Source organism: Oncorhynchus mykiss, chromosome 16 (genome assembly GCF_013265735.2).
Source record: "Oncorhynchus mykiss isolate Arlee chromosome 16, USDA_OmykA_1.1, whole genome shotgun sequence".
NCBI lineage: Eukaryota > Metazoa > Chordata > Actinopteri > Salmoniformes > Salmonidae > Oncorhynchus > Oncorhynchus mykiss.
The window spans coordinates 55,780,284-55,804,367 of NC_048580.1; the positions used below are offsets into that span (position 1 = coordinate 55,780,284).

Genomic DNA, 24,084 nt, shown 5'->3' on the forward strand with positions numbered 1-24,084 from the left:
GGTGGAGGTCAGGTCATCTGATGCAGTACTCCGTCCCTCTCCTTGGTCAAATAGCCCTTAGAAATCAAATCAAAATGTTATTTGTAACATGCGCCGAATACAACAGGTGTAGGTTGACCTTACATTGAAATGCTTACTTACAAGCCCTTAACCAACAATGCAGTTTTAAGAAAAATACCCCAAAAATATAAGAACAAAAGCAACAAATAATTAAAGAGCAGCAGTAAAATACCAATAGAGGCTATATACAGGGCAATGCAAATAGTCTGGGTAGCCACTTGATTAGACATTCAGGAGTCTTATGGCTTTGGGGTATGACCTGTTAAGAAGCCTCTTGAACCTAGCCTTGGCGCTCTGGTACCACTTGCCATGCGGTAGCAGAGAGAACAGTCTATTACTAGGGTTGGAGTCTTTGACAATTTTTAGGGCCGTCCTCTGACACCGCCTGGTATAGAGGTCCTGGATGGCAGGAAGCTTGGCCCAGTGATGTACTGGGCAGTACGCACTACCCTCTGGAGTGCCTTGCGGTCGGAGGCCGAGCAGTTGCCATACCAGGCAGTGATGCAACCCGTCAGGATGCTTTCGAGGGTGCAGCTGTAGAACCTTTTGGGGATCTGAGGACCCATGCCAAATCTTTTCAGTCTCCTGAGGGTGAATAGGTTTTGTTGTGCCCTCTTCACGACTGTCTTGGTGTGCTTGGACCATGTTCATTTGTTGGTGATGTGGAAGGCAAGGAACTTGAAGCTCTCATCCTGCTCCACTACAGCCCAATTGAATGGGGGCGTGCTCGGTCCTCCTTTTCCTGTAGTCCACAATCATCTCCTTTGTCTTGATCACATTGAGGGAGAGGTTGCTGTCCTTGCACAACACGGTCAGGTGTCTGACCTCCTCCCTATAGGCTGTCTCAGCGTTGTCAATGATCAGGCCTACCACTGTTGTGTCATCGGCAAACTTAATGATGGTGTTGGATTCGTGCCTGGCCGTGCAGTCAGGAGTGAACAGGGAGTACAAGAGGGGACTGAGTACGCACCCCTGAGGGGCCCCCGTGATGAGGATCAGCGTGGCGGTTGTGTTGTTACCTACCCTTACCACCTGGGGGAGGCCCGTCAGGAAGTCCAGGATCCAGTTGCAGAGGGAGGAGTTTAGTCCCAGGGTTCTTAGCTTAGTGATGAGCTTTATGGCACTATGGTGTTGAATGCTGAGCTGTAGTCAATGAATAGCATTCTCAAATAGGTGTTTATTTTGTCCAGGTGTGAAAGGGCAGTGTGGCGTGCAATAGAGATTGCATCATCTGTGGATCTGTTGGGGCGATATGCAAATGGGATTGGGTCTAGGGTTTCTGGGATAATGGTGTTGATGTGAGCCAAGACCAGCCTTTTCAAAGCACTTCATGGCTACATACGTGAGTGCTACAGTAGTCGGTAGTCAGTTAGGCAGGTTACCTTAGGGTTCTTGGGCACAGGGACTATGGTGGTCTGCTTGAAACATGTTGGTATTACAGACTCAGACAGGGAGAGGTAGAAAATGTCAGTGAAGACACTTGCCATTTGGTCAGCGCATGTTCGGACTACACGTCCTGGTAATTTGTCTGGTCCTGCGGCCTTGTGAATGTTGACCTGTTTAAAAGGTCTTACTCATATCGGCTGCGAAAAGTGTGACCACACATTCGTCCGGAACAGCTGATGCTCTCATGCATGTTTCAGTGTTACTTGCCTCGAAGCAAACATAGAAGTAATTTAGCTCATCTGGTAGGCTTGTGTCACTGGGCAGCTCTCGGCGGTGTTTCCCTTTGTAGTCTGTAATAGTTTGCAAGCCCTGCCACATCCGACGAGCGTTGGAGCCGGTGTAGTACGATTTGATTTTAGTCCTGTATTGACGCTTTGCCTGTTTGAATGATCATTGGAGGGCATAGCGGGATTTCTTATAAACTTCCGGGTTAGAGTCCCATTCCTTGAAAGCGGCAGCTCTACCCTTTAGCTCAGTGCGGATGTTGCTGCCTGGAAGTGTGTTTTAGGTCCTTGTCCTGTTGAAAAACAAATTATACTCCCACTAAGCGCAAACCAGATGGGATGGTGTATCGCTACAGATTGTTGTGTTAGCCATGTTGGTTAAGTGTGCTTTGAATTCTAAATAAATCACAGACAGTGTCACCAGCAAAGCACCCCCACACCATCACACCTCCTACTCCATGTTTCACGTTGGGAACCAAACATGCAGAGATCATCCGTTCATCTACTCTGCATCTCACAAAGACACGGCAGTTGGAACCAAAAATCTCAAATTTGGACTCATCAGACCAATGGACAGATTTCCACCAGTCTAATGTCCATTGCTCTTGTTTCTTGACCCAAACAAGTCTCTTCTTTTAATTGGTGTCCTTTAGTAGTGGTTTCTTTGCAGCAATTTGACCATGAAGGCCTGATTCACGCATTCTCCTCTTAACAGTTGATGTTGAGATGTGTCTGTTACTTGAACTCTGTGAAGCATTTATTTGGGCTGCAATCTGAGGTGCAGTTAACTCTAATGTACTTATCCTCTGCAGCAGAGGTAACTCTGGGTCTTCCTTTCCTGTGGCAGTTCTCATGAGAGACAGTTTTTTCGACTGCACTTTTATATATATTTTTTCATTTAACTAGGCAAGTCAGTTAAGAACAAATTCTTATTTATAATAACAGCCTACCCCGGCCAATCCCTAACCCGGACGACATTGGACCAATTGTGCACCGCCCTAAGCTGGACGACGCTGGGCCAATTGTGCGCCGCCCCACTTTAAGAAACTTTCAAAGGTCTTGAAATGTTTTGGATAGACTGACCTTCATGTCTTAAAGTGATGATGGACTGTCATTTCTATTTGCTTATTCGAGCTGTTCTTGACATAATATGGACTTAGCCCTATTTGTAAAAGACTATCTTGTCACAATACAACTGATTGGCTCAAACACATTAAGAAGGAAAGAAATTCCACAAATGAACTTTTAACAAGGCATACCTGTTAATTGAAATGCATTCCAGGTGACTACCTCATGACGCTGGTTGAGAGAATGCCAAGAGTGTGCAAAGCTGTCATCAAGGCAAAGGGTGGCTACTTTCAGGAATCTCAAATATATAAAAAATATATTTTATTTAACACATTTTTGGTTACTACATGATTCCATATGTTTAATTTCATAGTTAAGATATATTCTATTCTACAACGTAGAAAATAGTATAATAAAGAAAAACCCTGGAATGAGTAGGTGTGTCCAAACTTTTGACTGGTACTGTATCTCACTGGTACTGTATATATTATTTGTACCTTTATTTTGACAGTGCTCATATGTCTCTTGGGCTGGCTATATAATTATTAAGTTAATTGGGAATTAGAATGTATGTGGAGTCTAAATTTATAGGCAGATAATTCGGATATGCAGGTGAGGTGAGTAAATCTATGATAATTTGCATAATACTTGCACACCACATCCGCATTCCTCATCCAGATTTCTGCTTCCATTTTTCCTGAAAGACCCCCAAACAACCACTGACTATATATTCATCCATAAAAACCTACATTTTATTCACCCATAGATTATTTTTTTCGCACATACATGAGCGTTCACAAATTCCAGATAGACATTTATTCCTTGGACAATGATAATGCATAAAATATTCGATTTTTTAAATCTATTAATTCAACACATACTCGTTTATTACACGTCATGATTAATTCCATAAAAGCACAATTAATACGTTCAACAGGTAGGGAGACTATACAGAAGACAGATGGTTTCATATAAACACATAGGAGCCACTTGCTTGCACGGCAATAATTCACATCATCCATAATGACACTTGAAACACCAAAAACCAAATGTGTCGACAAGGAGTACGGTTGAAAACGGATCGAAATGTTCTGATTAATCCACTAAATATGAGTTCCTTGAATGTTTACCCTATAGCACCAACCAACGTGGTTGCCCGAAGCGTGATTTCTCTGGTATGACGACAGAACCTGCGTGAGATTATCTAATTCTATAGCAGCTCGATAATAAAACACTCACTTACGTATTTAAAAAAAAAAATCTTCATAAGGAAGCCAATTATCATTGCAGATATCAAGACATCCACACACTAAATTAGGCCTTATACACAGCTCATTTTCACATGCCTGACTTTGCCTGATCAGACCATGCATCATATTCAACGCTTCAGAAATGATCCTTTTTCAAAGGACACTGCATTGCCCACTTCCTAATTAACATAACATTTCATTACTAAATACTGTACACTATGATTGTAAAGTCTATTATTGCACATTATCACGAAGGCAAAAAACAAAGTACAGTTACACAGTCTCCCTTTTGCTCTGTCAATCAGTCTGTCATTCAGCGCCAATGATTGATGAGATGATGACCTATGGGCTACAGAGGTAGAATGTATACATTCTTATTCCTCGACTCCATATTTGAATGCCTCAATGAGCCCCTCTACTGAGTGAATAAACCCAGAAATGCTGCATATGCCTCCTATAACGAATATGGCGACGTCGAAGAACACGTGGTGCCATAAGAGTTTCCTCCACATCAGTTTTAGATGAAAGAGAGCCGGGAGAAGGAAGCACAACCCGGCGCCGGTAAGACTCCCGGTTAGGCCCATGAGGAGTGCGAAGTGCGGGACAAAGATGGCCATGATCAACGTGAACACCACCAGGAGGCACCGGAGGCCCAGTCCCCAGGACTTAATCCGTCCTCCCGGCCCGTAACAGTCAGGGAAAATAGCGCGCCCTCCATCCTGGAAAAAAGACTTCTCCAGGACCTCTACAGCAGCGAAGAACGGCAACGGATACGAAAGCAAGGCCTTGGCCACCAGGAACAGGTTGACCACCGCTCTGATGGTGGACGGCAGGTTGTCCGTGATAACCTCTTTGGTGGCATCTGCCCAAGTCAAGTAGGCCACCAGAGCGAACAGGCCCTTCAGAACGCAGGCTCCGATGTGAGTCCAGTCCATCATGCAGTGGAACTCCTTTGGCCTCTGCATGTTCCCCTCTAGCGAGGGCAGGAAGATCTGGGAAGTGTAGCTGAAGACGATGATGCCGATGGAGATGGGAAACTTCTTGACATCGATATAGAACTTGACTTTGTCCCAGGCCCAGTCGCGGGCTCTGGAGAGGCAGTAGGCTATCACCAGGATGTTGATGACAAAGTGCGCGATGGTGCAGAGCAAGCTGAACTTGGACACCGCCTTGAGGCTCTTGAGGAACGCGCAAGGCAGGAGGGCAGCCGTGGCGACTACAGACCAGGCCTTCTGCGAGACCGGAAGATTGGGGAAGCTGTTGACCATCAGGTTGCCGCTGACCACCACGTACAGGATACAGGTCATGACCAACTCAATGATCTGAGCAACGTTAACTATATGTCCGCCCAGAGACGGGAACCGTGGCTGGCAGCACGCGTTGGCGATGTCCACGTAGGAGTCCCTCACGCGCACCAGAATTCCATCCTCATTCTCTTCATACAGACACGCAATAAGAATCTTTCCGGTGTAACAACATACAACGGCGGCAAATATGATAAGAAAGAGTCCGAGGTATCCTCCGTGAAGAATGGCGTATGGTAACCCAAGGACGAACATCCCCTGTGGATACACAAGCACAGTTGAGTCGTAATGGAAATGGTCTTATCGAAGTGGCATGCCTCCCCACACCACACATGCAATAAATGTATCATATTTAAAGTTGTATAATAATAGCAAACGACATTCACATTTTCATAATCATACATGTGTGAAACCCCACATTTAACGACTGGAGTTGAGAGAAAAAAAGGCATAGGCAGTTCTCTGTTCATCTGTCAGGTGACTAGCGTCCAGGCACAGAATCTAATATTTCTAAGATATTTCCTCATCAATACTGGATTTATTTTGTACAATCCACTGTAATAATACATATACCATTTAGAAGATGCTGATATCCAAATCGATTTACAGACATTCATGCATACATTTTAAGTATGGGTGGTCCCGGGAATCGAACATACTACCCTGGGTTACAAGCTCCATGCTCTACCAACTACAAAGGACCACTGAAATGTTATCAAGAATAAAGATGTAGGCCTAATGGTGCCTGAGGCTAATCCAAACCATTTTAGCCGTGATTCATTCCAGACGGAGAGGCAACCGGGGGTCTGTTTTTTGCTGATAAGAAATAGGCTATCTTGCATAAACCCCCATTTTTCTCTAAAATCTCAAATTATTATTATACACATGCTTAAAATTAAATTGACATTATCTTCTGATTAAATGAAGGCACATATATGCAGTTGTTTTTAAATAAAATATTTAGGTCACACTTGTTCTAAATTAAGGATTGTGAAATATGAAACCATACAATGCCTATTCAAAGTCTATTTTTACACGTCAATTAAAACATTTCTAAAGTAATTTTAAGGTCTGTTTCATTATTTTTGTAGGATGCAAATCAGTGTCCCTGAATGGGCGTATATTGCAAGCCTATCTTAGGCTTACATTGACATAGTGCCAATATGTTTGTGTTTCTTTAAATTATTTCTACCTGAATGGCATTGGTGACGTTCCACCCCGCATCCCAAGTGGTAATTTTGGGTTTGTCCTCTAATGCCAACTCGTTACACGCCCCAGTGTTCTTGAGGGAGGAAGAGGATGGTGGACCGGTTCCGTCTCTCTGGTAGTGGCTGTCCCCCACCATCAACTCGTCTCCTCCGTCCATATCTCCCCCTTCTTCGTCACCCTGCATGATGTCCATCTGCATCCCCTGTCTATAGTCAAAATCCAAGTCATCGCAGTCCACGAACCCCAGACCCTCTTCATCCGTAGCGGCCTGGAAGCCAAGCCTGGCAAACACTCCGCTTACCTTGGCCTGAGACTTATTGGACACTGTGTTGGCCGCATTGGTCAGCTTGTTGCCGATCTTGTGTCGAATTAAGTGAGCCATTGTTGTGAAATAAATGTGGATCTTAAGATATCAATTGGATCAAATATGGTTATTAGTTATTTTGGCTGTTGCTGCTGCTGTGAGAGAAAGATAACCATGCCTGTTGCCAATACGTTTTGACGTTTCTCTTAACGGCTGTCCAACCGTTACATCCACATAGGCTCTCCTTAAAATCCCGTCTGTTGGTCTTGATTATCCATGTCACTCTCAAACCCCTCCTGACACTTTCTTGGCTTCAGAAGAAATTATGCAAAACAATTGCTCCTCAAGTTGGTTCTTCTAAACTGCTGAATGTGATCGAATGTCCCTGTTTGTGACCTTTCCATTAAGTTGTCCGTTTTGGTTCGGATGTTGCAGTCAACTGTGGCGCAGCTGTGACAAGTGCAAACCACGAGCGATGGAATCTGTGTGTCACAGTCGGACTAGGCACGTGTCCTCGTATACTGCCAATGCAATGACTTGCTCAGCAGGCAAAAACCTCTCATGGTTCTGAAGCGGGCGTGTGTGCGTGTGTGAGAGCGAGAGAGACGCAGCCTACGACATAAGTATGACCCCCTCACTGGCGCAAATTCTCTGCAGTAGCCTAAGACCAAGGACAAAATTGTCAATTTATTACGTTTAGCAAATTGCTTTGAGATTTTAGAGGGAGAAAGGGGTGTAGTAGTTTGTTACCAGAGGCATGGATGCTAGCTCTTACGCTTTATTTATACAAAAATATTTATGCTTTATTCGATTAAGATCATTTTGCATATTGAATTAGACCTAATTCTATTTTTATTTTTGATCGATAATTTGTTCCAATATTTTTCGTTATGATATGATGACACTAAACATATTCAGATCGTGTTGATCTTGCAGATGTATGATCAGTTTCATGAAGGTGTAGTTTATAATTGCAGACGCACATGTTCGTTGAAAAATGTGATTTAGACTGCCTACCATTCATAGGCCTATACCAATGTTTTGTGTTTGTCTTTTTATTCCTAATGCAAAAATACATAGAGGTGTAAAATTGATAAATAAGTACGACATATTTGAAGATCAAAATCGAACCTAGCTGTGACATCAATAGCATATTATTTAGATTATTTCCGTTTGTTTTTTTAGTTTATTCGCTATAAGAATTAGGAGACAATGTTTTGTTTTATGGCCCTTTGAGTATAGCCAGCACTTACACGTTTTTTAATTTGGTATAATATATATCAAAACAATCTTATTTTTTTTGTATTCTTGTCTAATTTGTTTTCCGATTATTTTAATTGATTTGCGGATCTCTGTAGCCTAAGTCATTTTTGTTCTGCTCATGGGAGCAGATACTTTAAATTTAGCTGATAAATTAGAGAGACCACGAGCCGCATTCATCTTCATGAGAAAATTCTACTAATTTCAGCATTGCAGAACCTGGGACAGCGACTTGAATTTGCGCATGTTGGCTATAACCTTCAGTAACTGCCAAGTCATTTTTTAAATGTCCCCTGTTGTTTGACAAGCTATTTCCAATGTAGATCTTCACAGCATTAGAAAATTCATCATGATTAGATCAACTATACATCTGGCATGGAAACCAAATGTAGGCCTAAATAGTATCATATCTTATGTTGGTTGTCCTTGAAAAGGCATGGCATTCTCGTCCTCATTAAACACATGCCCGTGTCATGTGCGTCTGCTTTAGAACTCCCAAATTACGATATGACATTAAAGAGCAGGAATGTGTTCGAAAATGCAGAAGAAAAAAATCACGGTAACATTTGATGCCTCCAACTGTAATCCCTCAGATGATAAGAGGCACCTTATCCTTTCTCTTCTAATCGGTTCCGACATGTCACGACGCATTACAGTATTACTGTCATCAGGTTTTGGTGCCTGCGTATGCAAGGCATTTCTAACATTTCCATCTGTCGGAATACATTATTAACATTAAAGGAAAGGCAGAAATACAGTTTACTCTTTCACAGAGTGAGAATAGCACATGGACAGACTGATGATACATTAATTACAGAATAATGTATGTTGAATTGTGCATTGGTCGAAGACTAAATGAGACAAAAACGTGAAAGACGACGAGAACTCAACATTTTGCATCAACCCAGAGAGAAAGTTCCTATATTTTCATGCTGGGCTTAGGTTGCTTTGCCAGCTGCCATTTGTGTTGAGGCATGCACAGTGTGCGTGTATGTGTATGCATGTGTGCTGGCATGAGTGTGTGCGTGTGTGTGAGGACAGTGAGGAAAGAATGTTCCCGGGAGAGTCCTTGGGGCATCTCAGTGACTAAACCTCCCTCCCCCATCGTGTGCAAAACCCTGGTCTTGGACAGAGGATAGGCTGAAAATGTTACACAAACACGAATTCCAGTGAAATGTACTTACTAATCTTCTGGACACAAAAATATGTTGTTCTCTATCTGTATTTGCACATTTGGAGCTTCATAAGAAATTTATTTTCAGACATATTATTATTGAGATGGCATCAAATTGCTTGCTGTGGTGACCAATTTAGCTTTGGGTTACAGAGGCAAATATTTATTCAGCAAAGATGAAAGAGGGATGTCTGAAGGGGGAGAGATACTGAAGGCCTATAACCTGCTAACATGCACCAACTGGGGGCAATAGACTCAGATAGTTGCCATGGCCACAATAATTGGTTGGCAAGACTCAAAGGAACACAGGTTGTCTGTCTGAAAGCCTCACTAGATGAAAAGGGAAGCCACTCAAGCCAATCTAGAGCCCTAACAATGGGAAGGGATCTAAGAAAATATAGCATCCTGGATTGAGAAAAAACAAGCATTTTGGTTTAGAATAGAGAAATGTAATCTGCTGCTTATACTAAATGGTCCACAAGGACATGCAATTTACATAGGAATGGATAAATAAACACACACACAATTTTGAAATCTTTCCTTGGATCCCCTATGAAACACAAACACAACTTACACATACACACAGACACTACACACCCAGGGATTCATGCAAAGTGACAGGTGCACAAACACATTAATAACTCTATGGCCCAAAAATATCGTTATGCTTACAGGGCTTAAGACTGAAGAGAGTGGTAGTGACAGTCTCTGTGTGTGAGGGGGCGGGGTAGTGTTTAGGGGTTGCAGGGCGTTTGGTTTGCTGCTGTGGCTCTGGTATTAGGCAGTCTAGCGGTTAAGAGCCTTGGGCCAGTAACTAAAAGGTCGCTGGTTTGAATCCCGAGCCAGCTAGGTGAAAAATCTGTCGATATGCCCTTGAGCAAGGCACTTAACCCTAGTTGCTCTGGTAAGAGCATCTGCTAAATTACTCAAATGTAAATATCAAAGGTAGCAGTAGGAATCTCAATGCATACCTCAGCCTATTATGTAAACGGTGTTCCCTTCCCCTCATTCATTTATGTCACAGATAGTTGGAGGTTGTCTTTTTATTTCACCAGTCCTGCATGCAAAGATTCAAACGGACATTTCACCATTTAATCTCATGATCAGCACAGAAAGAGCTGCAGCAGGAAAGATCAGTCTTTTAGGTACTGACAATCATAACATTGCTATTCTACTACCTCAACTAAATTATAAGAATGATAATATTAACAGAGTAGTAACATGACAATAACCCAATAAATGTCTTAAGAGTCTTGCAGGAACACTTGAATATGACAGCTGATGACAAGCTAATTAGGATCTCTCTACCCTGCTTCTACAAAATGGAGGAGCTACATGAAGGCAGTCCCAAAGCGCTTGTAGCCTAATTGTTCCTCTGTGGCTCATCACGGTATGACATGCACAACAAGCAAAGGTTCCCAGTGTTAGGGACAGAGGTACAATGTCACGTCTTGCCTTCTGGGAGCCTATGTGGGAGATGACCTAGATCTGCTTATTAACATTAGAGGAGGTCCCCTGACTAGAGCTTTGTGCCTGAGCATTGAACTGTGCCTCTGATTCAATGACACAGCATCAAGCTACAACATTCCCTGCTCCCAAATCTGTGCCAACCCGCCAATCAAGTCCCTGGACTGAAATAAATATGGAATGTATCCACCATTTGTTTGATTACACAGGGCATATGCCTGTTGTCTCTAAATTAAAGTTTTTTATGATGCATGAATGATCTGATATGTAAGACCCTTGAGCTTAATTCTGTGGTTTTGTAACAATGGTGGCACAGAAAATGCATAGGTGAATGCCAAGTACTCCTCTTATTGACTAGCTCATGATACACTATTGATGAAAGGATGCAGCATGGAGGGCCCTGTTTTTTGGACAATCATGTCACATGACCTGGATTTGAACCTTTATTTAAACCTTTCCATCAAACTGTCATTATTTATTTTTTATGTCAGATGGTCCAGCACCATCCTCAGATAATTATTGCTTTAATTTTTGGTGTAATTGTAATTTCTGGAAAGGCTTAAAATAAAAAGGTTAAAGGTGAAATATGCAGAAATTGCTCTGCAATTTCCTGGTTACTAACTTTCTAATAGTTCACCTAATTTCAGTTTATGTGACAAAAAAAAAACAATACATTGTGTAGAGAATTATTGTACCATCTAAACCACTGTGAAGTATATTTTCAGTAACCAAAAATATTGTATTTTCAGCTGTTTGAAGTTGGTGTACAAAACCGAAAGTAAAAGACAAAAAAAAAAACAGAACAGGAAGCATAGATATAGTGCATGTCAGAGGAGGCTGGTGGGATGAGCTATAGGAAGATGGGCTCATTGTAATAGCTGGAATGGAATAAATTGAATGGTATCAAACACATCAAACATATGGAAACCACGTTTGGCTCCGTTCCATTTATTCCACTCCAGCCATTACAATGAGCCCAACCTCCTATAGATCCTCCCACCAGCCTCCATTGCCACACATAGAACAGATATACCGCTTCTTAGATTTACTTTCAATGAGAATGACAGATCTATAACTCACATTTCTATGTGAATTTGGTTGTGGCACCCAGACAGTTTAAAAATCTAGGTCATGTGACATGGTAGCCCAAAACACAGGATCCTAAATGGGGTTTCTGGTTATGGGCTGATACTCATATCAGAGGCGAAGAATAATAGATCATCTTCATTTGACCCCTTACCGACAGAGTGATAGGGGACAGACCGTTTGGTGGTGGAGTGTCTATTGTCAGTGCCAAAGGCACCCTATATATCACCAGCTGAGGCTCCACTTTGCCTAGTCAATTGACAGTAATACTGTAAGTGCCAGACTAGAATAAATCGAGACCTTTTCAGATATAGGGGTTGATAGGGATAGGATATCATATAACCATAAGAATAGATTGATAGGAGTAGCTCATCATTTCTTCCAGGACTTAATTCAGAATGCCCAAAAGATGAATTCATGCTTTGTTTGATGCATATTCATCTCAAATGCATGAGACCAGCTTTCATTGCCCCCTCTGTTGGCAAACACTCATTCATGGATGTGGTCTTTAATGCATTAGTCCTACTTTAAAAGGGTTCTGGGTCATACAGTAGGTTATCACACCCAGTCTGTACTCACATTAACATGTTCATTGAGGAAACAAAAAATATTGTAGATAAAGCCATGCATCGGTATAAAAACAATAATGGTAGTAAATGACACTGACAGATGCCAGTAAATAGACTACATAATGTATAAATACATAGTCATAAAACAATAGTTGTTAGGGGATCTACTATAATAGAGGATGTAATATATACATATTTTAACATTGAACTACCTTCACCTTAATAAAATGATTGTTACCTTGTAAAAATGTTCTGAGCATCCCGGAACTTTTGGATGCTCACACAAGCCTTCGAGTCGCCCGTATTTTGTAGTAACACCCTTTCAAAATGACTTCCAAAACAGACACAACTTGCAAAATATTTTAATTTCAAGACTACAAATGGTAATAGATGGTACGATGGTAATAGATAACGGCTATTTTCAAAGGAGGGCCAGTTGAGCATGCAAAGGGGACTAACTACAGTAGGCGCTCCGCGGCTTCTGTTCAAATCCTTGGCGGCGAGGAACAGAGGGACAGCGCGCAGTGAATCCCAAATCCGTAATGACTTCTCCAACCTCGAGCCCTTGCGATGGCTCATAAAAAGCTGGTTCGACCGAAATGTGGTTGTAAACTTCGAGATACAGGAGCTGATGTTTCATTCAGCCACCTCGGAGATGGCGCTGATGTGAGGTGTTTAAGTTGTGTTCCACATTTACTTTGTTGCTTGTCCTGTTGACTGTTGTACCTTCTCACTCTTGAATACAATTTAGCTAACTAGATAGCTGCTCGTTCAGGCACATCTGATGTGGTTTCCCTGTTTTAGGGCAGTGAAGAACATCCGATAGTTCTCACAGAGGCGCCCTGCAACCCGCTGCACAGTCGCCAGATGATGTCAGTGCTGCTCTTTGAGTGCTACAGAGTCCCAAATGCAGTGGTGGGGGACTCAAGTAAAAGTGAAAGTCACCCAGTAAAATACTACTTCAAGAAAAGTATTTGGCTTTAAATATACTTAAGTATCAAAAGTAAATATAATTGCTAAAATATACTTAAGTATTACAAGTAAAAGTATAAATAATTTCAAATGCATTATAAAGCAAACCAGACGGCATAATGATTTTTAAATTTTTTATTTACAGATAGCCAGGGGCATGCTCTAACTCTCAGACATAATTTACAAACAAAGCATGTGTTGAGTGAGTCCACCAGATCAGAGGCAGTAGGGATGACCAGGGATGAGCACCACTGCCCTCATGTATCCTATGGGGGGGATTGCCTGCACAACTTATATTATAACACCGCCCTCTGCCCCCCCCCCCCCCCCCCCACACACACACACACACACGGGCATTGTCCTGTCCTCCAGCTACCACTGCGCTCACATACTACCTGTTATCAATGGAAGGTAGACACAGTAACATGAGGTTTTAGGTGACTCCACTCATACTCAACCAGGTAGCCAGATCTGTCTTTTCTTTTGCCAAATCCTCTATTGTTTGTTTTCATGCTAGAGGAGTTGGGAAAAGAACCAACAGATGTCGCTGCCATCTCACCAGATGTAACATGCTGTCCTCTGGTGTTTCCCCAGGCTGGATGCATGTGAACGTGTGGGCAGGAGCCAGGCGGTGTCCTACCTCCAGCGTCTGCTCCAGCTGAAGTACACTGGTCACCTGGCGGCCGTCACCCTCTGCCTCATAGAGAGCTGCTCCACAAACACAGCTACACAGCCAATGACTACCACCAAGGTCTGTCTGCCATGGGGCCAGAGAGGTCTATTGAGATTGTATGAAACAGTATGTGGTGCTTTGCTTTATATGTGATTCATTGCCTGACTCTCTCTCCTTCAGAGCTGGAGAAGTGGCGCAGTGCAGAGTTCTATGAGCAGAAGGTGCACCGCATGTAGCTGCCCTTCTCTGCCAAGGTTCTGGGCGGCGTGGTGATTGTGGAGGAGATGCAGGAGAGACGCGCCCAGCAGCTGCGCAGGCTACAGGAGATAAACGCCTGGCGCAGGGAGGAGATGCTGCAGCAGGACCAAGAGCTTCTGGATAAACTATTGGCCCTGCAGGCAAGAACCATTATCTTTTAACCACTTCGTCAACCATGACCCTTAACTGCTGTGCAATTCCACGGTCTTGGAATTACGCAGAGAGTCCAATTTCTCACTTAAAATGTACTCCAAACAAAAAACATTGAATCCAAAGTTTACTAAACCGTACAACCCTATGCACAAGGACTATGTTTAACAATTTACACTGAACATTTTACAAAAACACATTTACTGGATGAACTATGCAGATGCAAAGTTTGGTAACAGAATTTCGTTAAAATAGCCCTCAGTTTTTTTTATGTGTCCGCGTTTTCCAAAAGCTCTTACATATCCGCTCCAAATTAGGATTCAATAATTCCTGAGGAAAGAATGGGGTGTCAGCTATGGCATGACACAATGACTTTGAAAAAATATCTGTTGGTAAGTGAGGTGGACTTACACCTGGTAATGGAATTCTAGTATCACGGGTCCCTGATCTGTACTCCATAGAAATGGATATGAATGTCATTCTCTTCATAGTGATGCATCCTGAATAGGTACACAAAAGGTATAAATATGCAATATCCTATTTTGCATATTTGGGTATTATTGTACACAATGACTATTTTAATGAGCTTTGTCCCCAAACAAAACCAAATTTGGTTGGTCAGGACCAGACAAAATCTGTACTAATAGAAGTCTGTTTCACAATTTTGAACATTAAAGTACAGCACAATAGAGCTCAGTAGAGTAGAGTTCAGAACATTATACAACGGGTGGGTCTAATCCTGAATGCTGATTAGTTAAAAGCGCATTTCAGCCGGTGTCTATTCCATAAATTACTACCGGCTAAATCTATGACGTCAAAATGCCTATTCATTCTGTTCCATCTGACTGCGCAATCCACTGTCTCGGTAACCCAGACAGGGAAGTTATAAACTTGATCTCCACTATAAAAATAATCGAGACATTATCTCATATTTTTGTATAAGATTTGTATAAACCAGTCTGTCTCTCCGACATTTGTAACATTGTTTCAATTTTCAAATTCGATTTCCAACTGTCCCATAGTAATGAACGTGTAATGGTCGAGAATCAGGACGAGAGAGAGAGAGGCAGGCAGCGTTACTCAGCCATTAGAAATCATGAATCAGCTGGATATATACAAAGAAATCTCAATTGGAAAAAGGTGAAACGAAGTGCAGCTAGTTTGCAGTCTTTCCAGCTTCAGTTTGAAGTTAATGTTAACTGTGTTTGTTGGCTAGCTCCTCTGAACAAGTGTCCTAACGAGAGAGCACATTTTCTATGCCAAGCGAAATCGTGCCTCATTAGCTCATTGTTATGGATGTATCCAAATAAATGTCACTAGAAAACAGCTTAAACAAATGCATCTCCTGTTGTTGTTTGGCGTGACTGTAAATTAACAGTAGTTGGCTAGCAAGCAAGGGATCAGAACGTTGCCAGTATGGCAATGGAACATTTAGAATAAATGACTGGGTCCATAGATACAGAACAAAAAGACTGAACATACTATTTCATCCTTCCACAATATATAGTCACGAAAAATATCTAGGGTTACTATCCAAGCCGGCTGGTCTTTCGTTCTATTGGTGCAGTTTCCAGAGACTCGACCCAGTTGTTCAATAAGAACAAATTCTTATTTTCAATAACGGCCTAGCAACAGTGGGTTAACTGCCTTGTTCAGAGGCAGAACGACAGATTTTTACCTTGTCAGCTCGGAGATTCGATCTTGCAACCTTTCAGTTACTAGTCCAACACTAGGCTACCCTGCAGCCCCAATATACCACGGCTGTCAGCCAAACAGCATTCAGGCCTCGAACCATCCAGTTTATACTAGACCGTATGACAAAACATTTATTTATACTGCTCTAATTATGTTGGTAACCAGTTTATAATAGCAATAAGGCACCTCTGGGGTTTGTGGTATATGGCCAATATGCCATGGCTAAGGGCTGTGTCCCCTTAGCCGTGGTATATTGGCCATACACCATACCCCCTTGTGCCTTATTGCTATGATATACTTATAATTCTATCCAAGATGGCGTAGCAGTCAGACATCTTTGTCCTTCGTCTTGTCGTGTCCTATGTATATATTTTTATATATTTTTCTTTGCATATCTTTTCAAATATTTTTCTAAACCTCAACTTCAAAATACTCCCCTGAAACCTGCCTCACCCAATGTGGTGTGAATCTGTTTTTTCTAAAGTCTTTTTATTTACCTCGGAACCGCAATCCCCCGACAGAATGCTAGCCAGCTCACTAGCTAGTAGTCAGCTAACCACTACTAGTAGTCATCAGTTAACCTTTAGCTCGGAAAGCTCTTGCCAGTTTGTACAATGCGACTCAAACCACAGCATACTGGACCTATTTTCTATCCATATCCCTGGATTCCTACCGCAAGCTCTGAACCTTTTCACCTGGATCATCGCAGCTAGCTAGCTGCTATCCGAGTGACTACTCCTGGCTAACGTCGGTCCCAAAGCAAGCACCAATTAGCCCACTCTAGGCCCATTCTCCCGGCCAGCTGAAGTGACCCATCAGCCACTCCTGGGCTACAATACCCGAACCCCTTCTACTGCCAGTACACGGCACGGAACCCCGCCGATCCTTCAAGACTGGACTACCGACGTAATCTCCTCGAGGGGGTACTCAACTGGCCCCTACGTCGCGACGTCCCCCTGAATGCCCATCTGCTAGCCACGGCCCGCTAGCTGTCTAGAGCTAATTGGACTGTTAGCTGAATAGATCCATTGGCCAATTTCTTGGGCCGCTATACCTATTTTGCCAATTGGACTTGGACCCCTCTGCTACTCGGAACCCTACTAATCCATCACGACTGGTCTATCAATGTCACTGCACGCCGAGCCGAGACTTTCCTCCATCGCGACGTCCCTCTAAGGCCCTTCTGCTAGCTTGCTAGCCTCGGCCTGTCTGAATCGCCGTGTCTCCAGCCAGCCCAACCACTCACTGGACCCCTATGATCACTCGGCTACACATGCCTCTCCCTAATATCAATATGCCTTGTCCATTACTGTCCTGGTTAGTGATTATTGTCTTATTTCACTGTAGAGCCTCTAGCCCTGCTCAATATGCCTTAACCAACCATTCAGTTCCACCTCCCACATATGCGGTGACATCACCTGGTTTAAACGTCTCTAGAGGCAATCTCTCATCATTACTCAATGCCTAGGTTTACCTCCAATGTACTCGCATCCTACCATACCTTTGTCTGTACATTATGTATTGAATCTATTCTATCTCGCCAAGAAACCTGCTCCTTTTACTCTCTGTTCCGAATGTACTAGACGACAAGTTCTGATAGCCTTAAGCCGTACCCTTATCCTACTCCTCCTCTGTTCCTCTGGTGATGTAGAGGTTAATCCAGGCCCTGCAGTGCCTAGCTCCACTCCTACTCCCCAGGTGCTGTCATTTGTAGACTTCTGTAACCGTAAAAGCCTTGGTTTCATGCATGTTAACATTAGAAGCCTCCTCCCTAAGTTTGTTTTATTCCCTGCTTTAGCACACTCTGCCAACCTGGATGTCCTAGCTGTGTCTGAATCCTGGCTGAGGAAGACCACCAAAAACCCTGAAATTTCCATCCCTAGCTAGTAATATTTTCCGACAAGATAGAACTGCCAAACGGGGCGGTGTTGCAATCTACTGCAGAGATAGCCTGCAGAGGTCTGTCTTACTATCCAGGTCTGTACCCAAACATTTTGAGCTTCTACTTTTAAAAATCCACCTTTCAAGAAACAAATTTCTCACCATTGCCGCTTGCTATAGACCCCCCCTGCCCCCAGTTGTGCACTGGACACCATATGCGAATTGATTGCCCCCCATCTATCTTCATAGCTCTTGCTGCTAGGTGACCTAAACTGGGACATGCTTAACACCCCGGCCATCCTACAATCTAAGCTTGATGCCCTCAATCTCACACAAATTATCAATGAACCTTCCAGGTACAACTCCAAATCCGTAAACACGGGCACCCTCATAGATATCATCCTAACCAACTTGCCCTCTAAATACACCTCTGCTGTTTTCAACCAAGATCTCAGCGATCACTGCCTCATTGCCTGCATCCGTAATGGGTCTGCGGTCAAACGACCATCACTGTCAAACGCTCCCTAAAACACTTCAGGGGGCAGGCCTTTCTAATCTACCTGGCCCGGGTATCCTGGAAGGATATTGACCTCATCCCGTCAGTAGAGGATGCCTGGTTATTCTTTAAAAGTGCCTTCCTCACCATCTTAAATAAGCATGCCCCGTTCAAGAAATTCAGAACCAGGAACAGATATAGCCCTTGGTTCTCTCCAGACCTGTCTGCCCTTGACCAGCACAAAAACATCCTGTGGCGTACTGCATTAGCATCGAATAGCCCCCGTGATATGCAACTTTTCAAGGAAGTTAGGAACCAATATACACAAGCAGTTAGGAAAGCTAAGGCTAGCTTTTTCAAACAGAAATTTGCATCCTGTAGTACTAACTCAAAAAAGTTCTGGGACACTGAAGTCCATGGAGAATAAGAGCACCTCCTCCCAACAGCCCACTGCACTGAGGCTAGGAAACATTGTCACCACCGATAAATCCACTATAATTGAGAATGTCAATAAGCATTTTTCTACGGCTGGCCTATGCTTTCAACCTGGCTACCCCGATCAACAGCCCTCCACCCCCCACAGCAACTCGCCCAAGCCTCCCCCATTTCTCCTTCACCCAAATAGCTGATGTTCTGAAAGAGCTGCAAAATCTGGAACCTTACAATTCAGCCGGGCTAGACAATCTGGACTCTCTCTTTCTAAAATGATCTGCCGAAATTGTTGCAACCCCTATTACTAGCCTGTTCAACCTCTTTCGTATTTTCTGAGATCGTATTTTCTGAGATTGGAAAAATGCCGCGGTCATCCCCCTCTTCAAAGGGGGAGATACTCTAGACCCAAACTGCTACAGACCTATCTCTATCCTACCCTGCCTTTCTAAGGTCTTTGAAAGCCAAGTTAACAAACAGATTTACCGACCATTTCAAATCCCACTGTACCTTCTCCGCTATGCAATCTGGTTTCAGAGCTGGTCATGGGTGCACCGCAGTCTCGCTCAAGGTCCTAAACAATATCATAACCGCCATCGATAAGAGACATTACTGTGCAGCCGTGTTTATCGATCTGGCCAAGGCTTTCGACTCTGTCAATCACCACATTCTTATCGGCAGACTCAACAGCCTTGGTTTCTCAAATGATTGCCTCGCCTGGTTCACAAACTACTTCTCAGATAGAGTTCAGTGTGTGAAATCGGATGGCCTGTTGTTCGGACCTCTGGCACTCTCTATGGGGGTGCCACAGGGTTCAATTCTTGCTGCTGGTGATTCTCTGATCCGCCTCTACGCAGACGACACCATTCTGTATACTTCTGGCCCTTCTTTGGACACTGTTAACTAACCTCCAGACAAGCTTCAATGCCATACAACTCTCCTTCCGTGGCCTCCAACTGCTCTTAAATGCAAGGTAAACTAAATGTATGCTCTTCAACCGATCGCTGCCCGCACCTGCCCTCCCGTCCAGCACTACAAATACCTAGGTGTCTGGTTAGACTAAACTCTCCTTCCAGACTCACATTAAGCATCTCCAATTCAAAATGAAATCTAGAATCGGATTCCTATTTTGCAACAAAGCATCCTTCACTCATGCTGCCAAACATACCCTCGTAAAACTGACCATCCTACCGATCCTCAACTTCGGTGATGTCATTTACAAAATAGCCTCCAATACCCTACTCAACAAATTGGATGCAGTCTATCACAGTGCCATCCGTTTTGTCACCAAAGCCCCATATACTACCCACCACTGCGACCTTTACGCTCTCGTTGGCTGGCCCTCGCGTCATACTCGTCGCCAAACCCACAGGCTCCAGGTCCCGCCTGGAGCCCCGCCTTATCTTAGCTCACTGGTCACCATAGCAGCACCCACCCGTAGCACGCACTCCAGCAGGTATGTCTCACTGGTCACCCCCAAAGCCAATCCCTACTTTGGCCGCCTTTCCTTCCAGTTCTCTGCTGCCCATTACTGGAACAAACTGAAAGAAAACAAAATGTTAAAAAATATATAAAAAATCACTGGAGACTCATATCTCCCACAGATCACTGCACCCGTGCATAGCCCATCTGTAATATAGCCCATCCAACTACCTCATCCACATACTGTATTTATTTAATTATCTTACTCTTTTGCACCCCAGTATCTCTACTTGCACATTCATCTTCTAGACAATTCTAGACAATTCTAGACAATTCTGTGCTTCCAACTTTGTGGCAACAGTTTGGGGAAGGCCCTTTCCTGTTTCAGCATGACAATGCCCCCGTACACAAAGTGAGGTCCATACAGAAATGGTTTGTCGAGATCGGTGTGGGAGAACTTGACTGGCCTGCACAGAGCCCTGACATCAACCCCATCGAACACTTCTGGGATGAATTAGAACGCCGACTGCGAGCCAGGCCTAATCTCCCAACATCAGTCCCCGACCTCACTAATGCTCGTGGCTGAATGGAAGCAAGTCCCTGCAGCAATGTTCCAACATCTAGTGTAAAGTCTTCCCAGAAGAGCGGAGGCTGTTACAGCAGAAAAGGGTGAACAAACTCCATATTAATGCCCATGATTTTGGAATGAGATGTTCGACAAGCAGGTGTCCATATACTTTTGGTCATGTAGTGGTTAAGGTTGGGATGAAGGTAGTGCAATAATATTATATACCAGCAGTATAAATACTCAGTGACTTGTACAAGTTTTAATTTAAACAATATGGTGCTAAGGAGAGGGCCATATTACACTTACTTGAGCAGCATAGTAAACCCCTGTTCTGACTCTCTCCTCTCCTTCTGACTCTCTCCTCCAAATGTTGGTACCCTTCCCCAGATCTGTAGCTCAACACAATCCTATCTCGGCGCTCTACAGACGATTCCTTTGACCTCATGGCTTTGGTTTTTGCTCTGACGTGCACTGTCAACTGTGGGACTTTATATAGACTGGTGTGTGCCTTTCCAAATCATGTCCAATCAATTGAATTTTCCACAGGTGGACTCTAATCAAGTTGTAGAAACATCTCAAGGATGATCAATGGAAACAGGATGCACCTGAACTCAATTTCGAGTCTCATCGCAAAAGTTCGGAATACTTATGTAAATAAGGTATTTGTTAAAAAAAAAAAACATTTCTAAAAAACGTTTTTCTCTTTGTCATGATGGGGTATTGTGTGTAGATTGAAGAGGAAAATGTTTTATTTAATCAAATGTAGAATAAGGTTGTAACATAACAAAAGGTGGAAAAAGCCAAGGGGTATGAATACTTTCCGAATGCACTGTATATCATGGTGCTGTGCATTTTGGGATTTCATAGCAGCACAGATGATGATGGACCAATGGACCACTCTTATTGAATGGTTACTACAACAGACCTGTCTGAAGACATTGGGCTGTTTGATTGTGTTAGTCCTTTTTTATACTTCATCACAAGTAAAATTGGTGGTTTTACTTGTGCCGTTTTTATAATGCAATCAAGCTTTGTTCAAGATTCATTCAAGGATATGTTGTAAAAAAAAACATCTAGATGCCACAAGCAGGCATTTGCTGTCAAATATCACAAAAACACACTGTATATTTAGGGACAATGTTCTGTGTAAGACTTTCAAGTTCCTCTTTATTGTATGTGCTATCTAGATTAAAGAGGTGCAGTACACCATTATGCCACAAGGTGGTATTACTCCACAGCTTTTTTGTTATAGAGATAAACACAGCAGTGCTAGTCTGCCCCAGCAGGTTTGGAACCTGTCGAAGGAGGAGAATAACGGAGATATGATTGATTGAATGGTTATTGTACAGCTGGCAGCATCATAGGGCAACTCCATCTGTAAATACACTCACCACACAGGAGTGGCAGGAGGGCACAGCCAGCCATACATCTGTCTCAGCACAGGATTTACAGGCATTTGCAGACACCGAGTCTGACTTGGATGAACCCAACCCAATAAAGTGTCTAAATTATGATCAGATGCATTAACAAGCCCTCACAATTATCCCAGAGGACTGATCTACGGTGGAGAGGAACAAGTGCAATCACATGTATATCTTCTCAGAACACACAAGGAACAACCTCAGAACCAAAAACGATGGTTAACTAGTTGTTCAACAGGAAGTATTATGACCTTTGCAGCCGTAGAACCACAAGTCAAATAAATGGTTATTACAGCATGATAAACATCCAGTGATCCTTTACTGTACAAGGCTTTCAGCCAGATCCAAAGGGGACGACAGGGAGCATTTTTTACCCCACAGATAGACAATGGAGCAGGTCCAAAGGGGACAACAGGGAGCATTTTTTTCCCCACAGATAGACAATGGAGCAGGTCCAAAGGGGACGACAGGGAGCATTTTTTACCTCACAGATAGACAATGGAGCAGTTCCAAAGGGGACGACAGGGAGCATTTTTTACCCCACAGATAGACAATGGAGCAGTTCCAAAGGGGACGACAGGGAGCATTTTTTACCCCACAGATAGACAATGGAGCAGGTCCAAAGGGGACAACAGGGAGCATTTTTTTCCCCACAGATAGACAATGGAGCAGGTCCAAAGGGGACGACAGGGAGCATTTTTTACCCCACAGATAGACAATGGAGCAGTTCCAAAGGGGACGACAGGGAGCATTTTTTACCCCACAGATAGACAATGGAGCAGTTCCAAAGGGGACGACAGGGAGCATTTTTTACCCCACAGATAGACAATGGAGCAGTTCCAAAGGGGACGACAGGGAGCATTTTTTACCCCACAGATAGACAATGGAGCAGTTCCAAAGGGGATGACAGGGAGCATTTTTTACCCCACAGATAGACAATGGAGCAGGTCCAAAGGGGACAACAGGGAGCATTTTTTCCCCACAGATAGACAATGGAGCAGGTCCAAAGGGGACGACAGGGAGCATTTTTTACCCCACAGAGAGACAATGGAGCAGTTCCAAAGGGGACGACAGGGAGCATTTTTTACCCCACAGATAGACAATGGAGCAGTTCCAAAGGGGACGACAGGGAGCATTTTTTACCCCACAGATAGACAATGGAGCAGTTCCAAAGGGGACGACAGGTAGCATTTTTTACCCCACAGATAGACAATGGAGCAGTTCCAAAGGGGACGACAGGGAGCATTTTTTACCCCACAGATAGACAATGGAGCAGTTCCAAAGGGGACGACAGGGAGCATTTTTTTTTACCCCACAGATAGACAATGGAGCAGGTCCAAAGGGGACGACAGGGAGCATTTTTTACCCCACAGATAGACAATGGAGCAGTTCCAAAGGGGACGACAGGGAGCATTTTTTACCCCACAGATAGACAATGGAGCAGTTCCAAAGGGGACGACAGGGAGCATTTTTTTTTACCCCACAGATAGACAATGGAGCAGGTCCAAAGGGGAAGACAGGGAGCATTTTTTACCCCACAGATAGACAATGGAGCAGTTCCAAAGGGGACAACAGGGAACATTTTTTACCCCACAGATAGACAATGGATCAGTTCCAAAGGGGACGACAGGGAGCATTTTTTACCCCACAGATAGACAATGGAGCAGTTCCAAAGGGGATGACAGGGAGCATTTTTTA

At 43.4% G+C, this 24,084-nt stretch overlaps 1 protein-coding gene and 1 non-coding gene across 3 annotated transcripts; one reads left to right on the plus strand and one right to left on the minus strand.

The window, feature by feature from the left end:
- Positions 1 to 3,524: 3,524 nt before the first annotated feature.
- Positions 3,525 to 7,456, minus strand: LOC110492348 (vesicular inhibitory amino acid transporter). The gene is made up of 2 exons (XM_021566585.2): positions 6,545 to 7,456; positions 3,525 to 5,610 (listed from the first exon to the last, which is right to left on the minus strand). Exons 1-2 carry the CDS (start codon positions 6,941 to 6,943, stop codon positions 4,423 to 4,425), a joined length of 1,587 nt encoding a protein of 528 aa, XP_021422260.1. The 5' UTR covers positions 6,944 to 7,456; the 3' UTR covers positions 3,525 to 4,422.
- Positions 7,457 to 12,731: 5,275 nt separating this feature from the next.
- On the plus strand, positions 12,732 to 14,464 carry LOC110492349. 2 transcript variants are annotated; one of them, XR_002468990.2, is made up of 3 exons: positions 12,732 to 13,092; positions 13,988 to 14,144; positions 14,247 to 14,464. It is a non-coding gene; the product is annotated as an uncharacterized LOC110492349 (transcript). The 2 variants fall into 2 exon arrangements; XR_005036555.1 differs by having other exon boundaries at positions 12,732 to 13,087.
- The last annotated feature ends 9,620 nt before the right edge of the window (positions 14,465 to 24,084 follow it).

What these genes read in the sequence shown, in the direction of transcription:
- LOC110492348 (XM_021566585.2), bottom strand. Translation starts at nt 6,943, where the DNA reads ATGGCTCACTTAATTCGACACAAGATCGGCAACAAGCTGACCAATGCG. An exon ending in ACGTCACCAATGCCATTCAG is followed by an intron (nt 5,611 to 6,544) that starts GTAGAAATAATT and finishes GTGTATCCACAG; the next exon opens with GGGATGTTCGTCCTTGGGTT.